Consider the following 11,607-nt stretch of genomic DNA (forward strand, 5'->3'; position numbering starts at 1 on the left):
ACCCTACCCAGGGGGACAACTTGAGGCTCTGTCTCAAAAAAAAAAAAAAAATAGGCAGGCATTGTGGCAGGCATCTAGTGTCCCAGCTACTTGGGTGGGAGGCTCAGGCAAGAGAATCGCCTAAGCCCAAGAGTTGGAGGTTACTGTGAGCTATGTGATGCCATGGCACTCTACCAAGAGCGATAAAGCGAGACTCTGTCTATATAAAAAAAAAAAAAACCAAAACCTATCTTTGGCAGCTTACTAGCAGTTTGACTTGGGAAAACCACTCTACTTTCTGAGCCTGTTTACTGATTTGTAAAATGGAGACAGTAAGAACCCCTGCCATCTGTTGTGAGGGTCACAGCGGGTGACACATGTGAGAATCCCCTGCACACTAAAATGTGCTTTACCAGTGTTGAGTCTTTGACATTATTCTGGGTGTCATACCTGAGATCACCAGGTTGTGATCTGAACTGGTTCACTTCCCTCTATACAAACCTGGATGAAGAGGTTGCGGTAGACCCGGGTGATATTGACGCTGTGGGGCTGGCCATCAGTGACTGGGCGGGTGGTCAGCTGGTACACATAGGGACTGGTGCCCAGCTGATAACGTAGCTGCAGGGTCCCTGTGGGGGTGGGGAGGAGAAATTTGGGGTCTCAGCTCCCATGGCCTCATCTTCTAAGGACACTTCGGGTCCTTGTATTAGTGACTAGTTACAGGAATTAGGGCACCTGGGGGACACTGGCATTGAGGGAGAGCTCACCATCTTCCTTGATGAGCACAGCCATGTAGTCACGCACAAAGGAGCTGACGTAGAGCAGGACGGCAGGGGCGGAGTTGGTGCTAAAGCTGAAGGAGACCTCCTCCCCCGTAACATTGTAGACAGGCCCTCGGTAGCCAGGCACAGGCCGGCCAGGCCGGGGGTAGTCAGGCAGGCGGTATCCAGGGCCATGGTAGCCAGGCACATAGCCTGGAGTGTCATAGCCTGGGATATAGCCAGGCTCGTAGCCTGGCACTGGCCGGCTCAGCATGTGGGAAAATTCTCGGGCTGCAGAGCGCAGGGCCGACTGCAGGTTATAGCGCATCCAGGTGCCCGGCTCAAAGAAACCACCAATATCTGCAGGCAGAGGCAGTGAGGTCAGGGCCCCCACATTCCTTGCTACTAAATGTGGAAGTTTTCTGTGCCATCCACATATACTCCCAAGACTTGCCTCATTTTCTGCCATGCTCATAACTCTCCGTCTACTACTACTTAGGTCCCCTTGAGACCCTCTATCACAAAACGGAATTTCATGGCCAAGAGAAACTTGAGAGATCATCTAATCCAGTGGTTTTCAACCTTCCTAATGCCCTCATATGAGTGGGGGTCACCACAACATGAAGAACTGTATTAAAGGGTCGTGGCATTAGGAAGATTGCGAACCACTATCTAATCCAACCCCAGCCTTTTACAGGAAACTGAGGCTCAGAGATGGGTAGTGACTTGCCTAAGAACACATAGTATGTGTAGAGCCAAGATCAGAATTGAGGTATCTTGACCCCACCCAGTATATAGAGGGTGCCCCCCAAAATATGTATATGTATTTTAAGAAAGAAAAAAATTGTATTAAAATGGTAACAGTTGGTGGTGCCTGTAGCTAGTTGGCAGGGCACTGGCCACATACACCAAGGGTGGTGGGTTTGAACCCGGCTGGGCCTGCTAAGCAACAATGACAACTGCAACCAAAGAAAAAAAAATAGCTGGGCATTGTGGTGGGTGCCTATAGTCCCAGCTACTTGGGAGGCTGAGGCAAGAGAATCACTTAAGCCCAAGAGTTTGTAGTTGCTGTGAGCCGTGATGCCATGGCACTCTACCCAGGGCGACAGCTTGAGACTCTGTCTCAAAAAAAAAAAAAAATGGTAACAGTCAAATCACATTTGATTTTCGCAATTACAGGAGATATAAGATACAATATACAAGATAACAAACATTATCAGTATGTAACGAGTATTACCATTTTAATATAGTTTTTTCCTTTCTTAAAATATACACTTTTGGACACTGTCTATATATGTGCCACTACTCATACTTCCAATCTAAGACTAGAAGTCTTCTGTTTGTCCCAATATCCATGTATTTCTCTAGTCCTCCAGATTCCTCCCACTAGTAACCTGCCTGCCCATGCCTCCCCCTAGGCCAGACTTGGGGAGGATTCAGTCTGGGTATTTGTGCAGACTCTTGCTATAGTGCATGTCAAGCCTTGCCCTAATCAAGCGCCAGGTCAGAGACACAGTTTAGGAACGAAGCAATCATCAAGCAGGAAATGGCATAGAAGGACATCCTGTAGCCTAAAGGCAATATGCTTGTGTCACCTTGGGATAGTGGGAAGATGGGGAAGTTACACATATTTGCTTTATGCTTTTGAGCTTTTTCTTGCACCAGCTAGCTATACTGTCCCTTCCTGTTCCACTTTGGTGTCACTCAGTATCTTCAGCTGCCTGACTCCCTAAGGTCAGAACTCAGGAACATGGGGATGACTCTAGCTTCCCCTAATGCTTGCTTTATATCACTTTCCTTCCCCGTTGTACCTATATCCCATTATACCCCATGGCTTCCTGTCCCCCCATAACCAACCGCACTGACCGTGGTTGCAGTACGGCCCATCAAAAGCTGTGAGGTCACAGTCACATGTGTAGTAGCTATAGTGCTCCACGCAGCGGCCTCCATGGAAACAGGGGAACCTAGGGTGGACACAGTGGCCTGTGCAGTTGGGTGAGGTACCCTCAGAAGCATTGGCACGGCCCTCCAGGTTCAGAGTCACTCCATTCAGACGCATGGCCCTCAAGCAACCCACAAAGGGGCGTCTCTTAAGCTCCGCAGATCCTGGGAAAAGTAGATCCAGTCAGTATTGTGGTTAGGAGGGGAGCCAAGGAGCTAGAAGAATAGAATAAGATGCCAAGGATAGAGGGAAAAGGGAGGCCAATGGTATTCTGAAGCAGGGGGGATTGGGATCTAAGACATGGGGTTCCTAGAAACAAGGAGAGTGGTCTTGGGAGGGTGGGCAGGTAAAAGAGGCATTAGACCTGCCTCTGGATTACTGCTCACCAACATAGAGGGGCTGGTCATACTCCAGCCAAATGTAGGTCTGCAGGGGCATGGGCCTCAGCACCCAGGGCCGGTGATCCACTCGCAGCCGAGCCTGCTTCACGTTGATTTCAGCCCGGACCAGATGCCACTCATCATCATTGAACTCAAAGTCATCTGAGTGTACTGTCAGGTTCTCATCCCCATTCCCCACATCAAAGGCAAAGACCACATCCCGTGATGCTAGACAGTGTGATGGAGGGCAAGGGGAGAAAAGGACTCAGACCTCCAAAATCCCTCCTAGACTTCTTACCCAATACAACCTCTCTTCTTCATCTCTTTGGAGGTCCTTGAATATGTCCATAGCCTGGGACAAAACTTAAAAGCTGCTTAGAGCCTCATACCTTTGGTTCTGCCCATATTGCAGATCCACGGAGCCAGTTTCCCAGCCTCACCTCTCAAGCTAAAAGATAGCTAGTCAGCAGTGGGAGAGAAGAGGGAGTCCAGGTTCCTTATTCAAAAAATTATGGGACTAAGGCCCAGAGAGGTGAAGTGAGAGCCCAAGGTTACTTGGCCAGCCATATAGGCCAGCTAAGGGCCAGAACCCAAGGTCATCTCAAGCCCTTTCCATGCTGCTTCTCAAAGGGCACCTGCCCTGGTCTTTTGCTCCAGCCTATACATATTGGTGTCTCCCCAGAGACCTCTTTCATCCACCCTCTCGCCCTCCCAGTCTGCCTGCTCACTGTTGAGTTCCACTCGCACATAGGGCCGGCGCCACTGGCAGTAAGGGCCCTTCATATTCTCTAGGAATACTCCGGAGGGTGCTGAGGTCTTGAAGTAGAAGGAGACGTCAAGGCTGTGGTTGGCACGGATTGGGGGAAAGCGTAGTGCAGCCCCAGTGTGGAAGGAGATGGTGTTCCAGGAATTTCCTACAAAACCAGATGGAGGAAGTCTTTGTCAGGGAGTCTGGAGGGTGGAGGAGGAAGGGAACATGGTGGGGGGTGGGGAAGGTAGGGCTAAGGAGGAGAGGTGGGGTGGCCAAGGAGACCAAGGAGTGGAAGGAAGGAGTAGTAAGATGCAGAAGAACAACGAAGATGAAGATCACATAACAGCAGGAGCCAGGGCACTGGGCAGTATACCCTAGAGACCCCCAGTAGGTCAAGTGGCCTAGATTCTAGAAACTGGAGAGCCAACCCAGGGAGGGCACATAAAAGGGGTCTGCCACTCACGGTCGCCATAGCAGCGCAGAGGCCTCAGGAAGAACTGGGCCTCAGAAGTGGAGCGGTTTGTATCCCCTACCACAATCTGAGTGACAGGCAGATGGTCCACAAAGGTCAGCAGTCCCTTATCAGTTCTCCTGTGGGGGCAGGATCCAATGGCTCAGTCCCTTGCCACTCAGCTCCCCCTAGAGTTCTGAAATCCTTGTCCTTTTGCCCCCTTCCTCACCACTGGGGCTGGTCAGCATCACAGTTGCAGTACAGGGCAGGGTCCACACAGCTCCGGTCCAGACCACAGGCACAGCGCTGGATCCCAGGCTGCGAGCCTCCCCAGTAGAAGTGCTGCTCCTCATTTCGGCCAATCCAAAAGCTGTAGGGGTAGCCTCCTGGGGAAAAGGTGCAGGCAGCTTCCAGCCCTGTCCTTCCATGAGGCTCTGGGCTCCTCTTGCCCTTCCAAGTGGCCCAGAGCCTAACTTGAATCCCCTAGCCCAGGGCACCAGCCAAACTCTCCATCCTCACAGGCCCCCACTGGTGTCTCCTCCACCTCCCTGACCCCAGCTCTCACCTGCAGTGTTGAGCAGCCGAGAATTATAGCAAGAGAACTCGATCCACTGTTCACAATGTTGGGAGGCATTGGCCAGGGCACTGACCTCCTCCCAGGATGCGTTCCAGTACTGGACAGCCCCCAGGAATGGCCGCTCCATACTGGAACCGGTCACTCGAGTTGTCCACAGCCTGTCATGCCGCACAACTGTCCATGCCCGGTTCTCTGAGGAAGGGGAGGGGACAGAGCTTGGCTCCACCTACCTTCCTGGCCACTTTCATCATCACTGCTGCAACTCAGCACCAATGGACATGGCCGGTAGCTCTAATCCAGCCCCACCCTGGACTCTTGGCATTGTAGGCTGGAGAGGAGACAGCTAGAGTGGATCGAGAAGTTGGAATTTATCTGCAAGGCTAGATTACAAATTCCTCCTTTCCTCTCTGTCCCTATTTATCACCACCAATTTAATATTCTGCCTTGCTTTGCTTTGTCAGCTGACCCCTCACCACACATCAGAACCACTTACCTCGGATATCGCAATACACTACAAATGGCTTCAGGGGACCACTGCCATCAGGATCAATGGTGAAGTTTCCAGAAGTTTTCCCACTGAGCCGGTAAGCCTCACAGGATTCTTTATATAAAGCTGGTAGGTGGTGGGGTGGGAAAATGGCAGTTATGGAGATAGAGGGCTAGAAGGACTAGCCCCACCATCTCTAGTGAACTCATGATCCCTAGAAACCTCCTGACCGCCCCATCCCTGCCTCTGTCCTACTCCCATTTGGCTTACGTTGGTGGCAGGTCTCGCCCTTATAGCCTGTCAGTTCACAGTAGCAGATGAAGTCATCCCAAGACTGGTAGCAGCGTCCATCATGCTCACACATGTTAGGGCTGCACCTGAGGAAGGGGTCAGTACCAAGGGAAAGAGCCTTACTGAGCACATGAGAGTGAGGACTGACCCCTGCAAGCTTCCATCCCGGAGAGACAGTGCCCCTAGTGCTGCCTAACTAGCCAGTGCTTAGATGCAGGAGCAAGAGGCGGACCTCAGGGCTGAAATATTACTGTTCTCCTTCCTCCAAAGAACAAAATATGCCTTATTTCCCCACACAAAAACAGGTGCTTCATTTCCAATTACAAATAGGTGAGAGGTCAAGGAAGAATCATCCCCAAGCAAGGGCCTAAGGAGCAGAGACAAGGAGGAGAGAGATTACTGGGAAACAATAATCCCACTGGGAGACCACAGAAGTGGGCTTTGGAGAGGTCACCTCTTGTTAGGGAGAGGGGCTTCTGGATACCTATCAGTGATGCCACATGTATCAAAGAGGACCTCAGCATAGTATCCAAGCCGCCGGCCCTCCACCAGAGTCAGGTTGACCAGTTGACCATCCACCTTGAGCAGCTCCATGCAGCCATGGAATGCCGTCTGGTTGGAGTGGCAGTCCCATCGACTGGCTGGCTTGGGACAACCTGAAGCAACCACCCCTGTGAGGCCCTCCCGAGGGGAGACCCCAAAGGCCCTCCCCAGGGAGATAACAAAAGAGAACCAGAAATAAAGGAAGAAAGGAAGCTAGAACTGAAGTGTAGACTGGCAATGACCTTCCACTCCCCAAGGCCTCAGAGGATAAAGGGGTGGGGAGGCTTGATCCCTAAAAAACTCTCCATGTGGCCCCATGTGGGTGGACTTAGATGGGCCCTTCCCATCCAGAGAAAAGGGTCTGATCAGGTTGGCCCACACCAACTTACCACCAAAGAAGTATGAGGTCCCTGTCCGGATTAGCAGTGGGTATGAGACCCTAACCTCTGCCCCCTCCACATCATCAATGCTGATCACTACGTTGTTTTCCTGTGCCACAAAGTTCACCTCATGCCAAAATCCATCATTCAGTCGGTACCCTGAACAAGAAAGGATGATGGATATGGGTGGAGGGAAGCAGCATCTAGGATAGGAAAATGTCTTGAGTGAGAAAGCAGCAGCCCCATTCTGTGTCCCAATAGCAGACCATGTGCCCCTGTATACACTGCTTTCAAAAGTGATGATATCTCTGAATGTCTCTCTTTACTATCCATGACCCAGCAGAGGACAGAGTCTGCAAAGTCATAAATGAGTAACAGAATCTCTAGGGATCCTCAGAACTGGAAAATACTAGTCTCGGGCTCCTGCTTCTCCTAGAACCCTCAGCCCTTCATATCGATCTCCTGAGCTGCCTCCAGCCACATCCACCTCTTCCCTACCCTGGGAATTTCTGCCCCCTCCCTTCACTCCCTCTACCCTCTCCAGCAGGCAAAGGCCTGGGTTCAGGTTTATGCCTCCCTGGGTTCCTCTACCCTCCTCTAGCCTGGTTATGCCTCCCCTGCAACCCCCTCACCAGCAGCAAACTGAAGCTTCTTTCGACCACTCTGTGCGATGGACACGTTGACCTGCCCTTCACTGAGCATCAGCTCCACATGGCCCAGCCCGTCCCCCAGGCGGGAGAAAAGTAGCAGCCCAGTAAGGTCCCATGTGCGGAAGCGAAAGGAGACTGCCAGGCGGCCACGGCGTGGGAAACCAGGCACTTGCACAAAGTTGTGAGGGCCTCCAAAGTTGATGGGGTGTGGAACTGGGTCCAGGCAACGGAAGGCCACTTTACCCTAGGGATGAAAGTGAGGATGCATCAGCACCCGCAAGCCAGTACACCTGTCTCTGCCTCTGCTGAGAATTTAATTTTCACATTGGTCTAAGACACTTGTCCCTCACACCTTTGGTGCTAGCAGGGTCAGACCTTCAACCATGACCCTTCCCCTCCTACCTTGTCAACCTGTGGACTGAGGCCCAACTCTTGATATTGCTAGTTTACACTATCTGCAGGGCACCTGGTTGCTTCTCTTCCTTCCAGTATTAGGAGGCAATTCAGGGCCACAGAGCTACCTCCCATTAGCCACATAATCATATGAGTTCCAGAGTCAAAAGTGTGAGTAGAGCATATCCAAAGAGCCCTGGGGCTTGGCCCCCATAACATAGTAATTACAGTGCCAGCCACATAAGACCAAGGCTGGTGGGTTCAAACCCGGTCTGGGCCAGCTAAACAACAATGACGATTGCAACAAAAAATAGCTAGGTGTTGTGGCAGGTGACTATTTGGGAGGCTGAGGCAAGAGAATCATGTAAGCTCAAGAGTTGGAGGTTGCTGTGAGCTGTGATGCCACAAAACTCTACTGAAGCGACATAGTGTCTCAAAACAAAAACAAAAACAAACAAACAAACAAAAAAGAACCCTAGGTTCAAGTTCCTACTCAGCCACCGTGCAACCCCACGACCTCTGCTCAAACCACTCCTGACTCTGAGCCTCTTTTCCTCATCTATAAACTAAGGAGGTGATTGGATGTGATCACAGCTTCTTAGCTAGTTGAACCTCAAATGAGACCCCCTACTTGAAGGGGTGTCTGGAGACCCCCTTGAGAATCTGGCTGGAGAGAGAGGTGTCCCTGGCTTTTAAAAATCTTTTTCTTTTTTGAGACAGAGTCTTACTTTGTCACCCTTGGTAGAGTGCTATGGCATCACAGCTCACAGCAACCTCAAACTCTTGGGCTCAAGTGATTCTCTTGCCTCAGCCTCCCAAGTAGCTGAGACTATAGGCACCCACCATAACACTTGTTATTTTTTTAGAGATGGAAGTCTTGCTCTTGCTCAGGCTGGTCTCGAAATTCTAAGCTCAGGCAATCCACGTGCCTCACCCTCCCAGAATGCTAGGATTATAGCCATGAGCCACTGTGCCCAGCCTTTTGTCCTCAACTTTTAACTGAGTCTCAAGATCTTTTCCTGCTCTACCTCTTTGCTGGTCAAAAAGCTTTGGTATCCTGCCCTCCCAGATCCCCCTGTCCACTGACCTCAAAGGTGATCCGGGAATGGCGCCTCACAGCCAGGTCCGCTATGTTGACCCTGTTGAAGATTACATTTTCCATGCAGCCACGGAAATTATGCCTATAGGCGAGATTTTTCCGTGCAGCGCCCACCAGACCGCCGACAAACATCTGCAGGAGGAGTGGGAGATTGAGGTTCCCTGGGCACAGGAGCACCTTATTCTTTCCCAACCACCAGCCCAGGCTTTATTAAAGACTCAAACCCCATATTTCCCCAGTGTTGGTACTATAGCTCGCTCAGGCTCCTTTTCCAGCTCTGACTTCACCATAGTTGGCTGAATACCCTTGGGCAAGTCAATCAACCTGTCTGGGATTCTTTATCTGTAGATCCAAGCCAGGGTCTTTAGCAACTCCACAAAGTTGTGGGAGGATCCAAGGGGACAATTCTCCTACCTAGCCTGATGCCAAAACTCTGGCCTCATAGACCCCATCTTAGTAGTTCTGGGATGGCACCTAGAAGTATGCATGCCAATAGCAGAAACATCAACAAAACCCAGGCCTTTTCCGGTGAGCAGCAAGTGGGCCAAGAGCCGCTAGGTTATTTGGGAACCAGATTGCAGAAGTCTCATCTCTGGGAGAGAGAGAACTACTGTCCCTCCCACCCCCACTCATCCAGCACCCCACCAATCAAATGGCACTTCCCCCCTCTCTTACTTCTGTGTCTAGATTCAACCTCTCAAAGTCACCATTGAGCACAAAGGGCTGGACATAGCCGTCTAGGGTGAGATTTGCATCACGGCCATATCGATCCACACGTACATAGTGCCAGTGCTGGTCGTTGAGGACACCGCCGGCACTCATAGTTGTGTGACCTGGTCTTGGCTGGATTGGGCTGCTGCCTGAGAATGGAGTGGGACAAAGTGAGACCTGAAGCCAGGACAACTCTTGCTAGCCCTAGTACCCAGGAGGAGGAGCAGTGCCTAAGGCAGAAAAGGGGCTGCAAGACCAACAGCCACCTGGTGAGCGTGTGACTTAACATAAGTATTTAACCTCTCCCAGCATCTGTTTTCCTACCTATAAAACTTGGAGCACAACAGCTACTTCTATGTCATCATGGGGATGTTATGAAAAGCTAACTAGAAACAAAATAATAGTGTGTGTGTTAAGGGTGAAGGTACTGAGGCTCAGGGAAATGTCTTGTCCAAAGTCACACCACTAGTAAATAAATGGTAGAGGTGAGACTAGAATTTAGTTCTGACGCAGAGTCTAGTGCTTTGCTAGCACCAAGTGCTACTTGGTAGTAGCTACAAGGAAAGTATGTTTTGGTCCATACAGCAAATGGGAAGATGGAGCCTGGGCGCGGCTGAGCGCGGAGGAGGTGCTGGAAGTTGGTGTTGGGGAGCTTCAGGTATTGGCCCCTGGTCGCTCTCACCCAAGCTCATGTGCAGCAGTAGGTGCGCCCCCTGCAGCTCGAGCGTCACGTAGTCCCCTTGGGCTCCCTCAGCATGCAACAGGAGCCCATCCTTCTCCTCAGTCTTGAAGCTGAAGGCGAACACGTCCCACAGGCTTCGGCTGACCCCTCGCGGGAAACGGTATGAGATGGCATCGTCGCCGTCGAAATAGAGTATGTCAGACTCTGTGCAAAGGACCCTAGGTGAGCTGGGGGCTGGGGAAACTGTTTTCCTGCCCCCGCCATGACCCACACACTTACTGTAAGGGCAGCCGTAGAGTCCAAGCCGCAGGCCAATCTTGCCGCGCGGGTTCCAGGCCAGTGGCACGATGCGGATGTAGCGCGCGGTGAAGTGGTAATGAAAATCGTGGCGCACTATCCCCGATTCATTCACATTACCGAAGAAGGTCTGCGGGGACAGAGAGAGTAGTAACAACATCCCCACTCTCTGCTTTGTTTCTCCACAGCCTTCCAACCTGTGGCGTTCACACCCAATCTCGACTTTGAGAAAACAAACACTTCAGATCTCCCCTGTCTCCGTTGTTTTGCGCACAGTTTTTCTAGCCTAGAGTGGCCTTTCCCAACTTCCTGTTATTTCCTCAAACCTCAGATCAAATGTCACCTGCTTAGGAAGTTCTCCCAGATTTTACCAAAAAGTGCGCTAAATAAACCCTGCGATCTGAGAGTGCCTTTGGGCATGTGGTGAGCTGATAGTCCCTCTGGACTGAGTTTCTGGAATGGAATCACTGCTCCTCACCTGTGCCCTCACCCCTCCACGCCCTCTCCCTTCCTCCTCGGGCTAGTACCCAGCAGGGCCCAGCACAAGAAAGTCCCCAAATATTCACGCCTGAGCGCCCAGAGTACCGCATTGTGCCCTCTCTGGTAAAACGGCGTCCAGTTGTCCACTCGGTCACCGTAAAGCAGCATGTAACGTGTGACCCAGTCCCAAGAATTAAAGGAGCCCTGTGTGGCCACGGCCCGGATCCGGTGCTTCTTCATTAAGTCTATCTGGAGCCAGGGATTTGGATCCCCAATCCGAGGTGACCATCCACTTATGCCTATAGAAGGGACAGGGGCTTTTTACCACTGGCTACCCCTCCCCTGCTCAGCCCGCAGGAATCCCTCACCCCACAGTGGTGCTGCTGCGGAGTGCAGTGGGAACTCACCGTGCAGCCTGGCAAAGCGGGGTGCTGTGAAGAGCCCGTAGTAGGAGGAAGCCCCCAGGGAGCGAGCATACAGGGGCCCCACCAGCTCCTCGTCGCAGCCGTCTGGAGTAGAAAAAGGAACATGTTAGTCACTGCCAGCCCTTCTCAGGCCCTCCCCAAACCTTAACCTACTGAGCAGCCTGTAGAGGAAGCTCCCCTTGCTCCAACCTCTAGGGGCACACCCAACCCTTCCTTAAAGCCATCTATTCAATCCTGGCTTTAGGTGGCTCATGCGTGTAATCCTAGCATGAGAGGTTGAGGCTGGTGGAATGCTAGAGCTCTGGAGTTCAAGACCAGCCTGAGCAAG

The 11,607-nt window shown here is 51.6% G+C and overlaps 1 protein-coding gene across 1 annotated transcript in view; it reads right to left on the reverse strand.

Moving 5' to 3' along the window:
- CNTNAP1 (contactin associated protein 1) overlaps positions 1-11,607 on the reverse strand; it is a 15,481-nt gene that overhangs the window by 3,371 nt on the left and 503 nt on the right. The window contains exons 2-20 of the mRNA XM_023511243.1: positions 11,262-11,363; positions 10,960-11,153; positions 10,357-10,504; positions 10,078-10,281; positions 9,360-9,544; positions 8,673-8,816; positions 7,175-7,436; positions 6,552-6,701; positions 6,104-6,275; positions 5,599-5,705; positions 5,335-5,454; positions 4,830-5,033; positions 4,494-4,650; positions 4,277-4,404; positions 3,791-3,976; positions 3,069-3,290; positions 2,607-2,846; positions 747-1,100; positions 481-608 (exon numbers count right to left, since the gene is read on the reverse strand). Coding sequence (XP_023367011.1) covers positions 481-608; positions 747-1,100; positions 2,607-2,846; positions 3,069-3,290; positions 3,791-3,976; positions 4,277-4,404; positions 4,494-4,650; positions 4,830-5,033; positions 5,335-5,454; positions 5,599-5,705; positions 6,104-6,275; positions 6,552-6,701; positions 7,175-7,436; positions 8,673-8,816; positions 9,360-9,544; positions 10,078-10,281; positions 10,357-10,504; positions 10,960-11,153; positions 11,262-11,363 — 3,407 coding nt within the window. The remainder of the gene's footprint in view (positions 1-480; positions 609-746; positions 1,101-2,606; positions 2,847-3,068; positions 3,291-3,790; positions 3,977-4,276; positions 4,405-4,493; positions 4,651-4,829; positions 5,034-5,334; positions 5,455-5,598; positions 5,706-6,103; positions 6,276-6,551; positions 6,702-7,174; positions 7,437-8,672; positions 8,817-9,359; positions 9,545-10,077; positions 10,282-10,356; positions 10,505-10,959; positions 11,154-11,261; positions 11,364-11,607) is intronic.

The sequence above is a fragment of the Otolemur garnettii genome, unplaced genomic scaffold (assembly GCF_000181295.1).
Source record: "Otolemur garnettii isolate 467f Iridium unplaced genomic scaffold, OtoGar3 scaffold00018, whole genome shotgun sequence".
Lineage (NCBI taxonomy): Eukaryota > Metazoa > Chordata > Mammalia > Primates > Galagidae > Otolemur > Otolemur garnettii.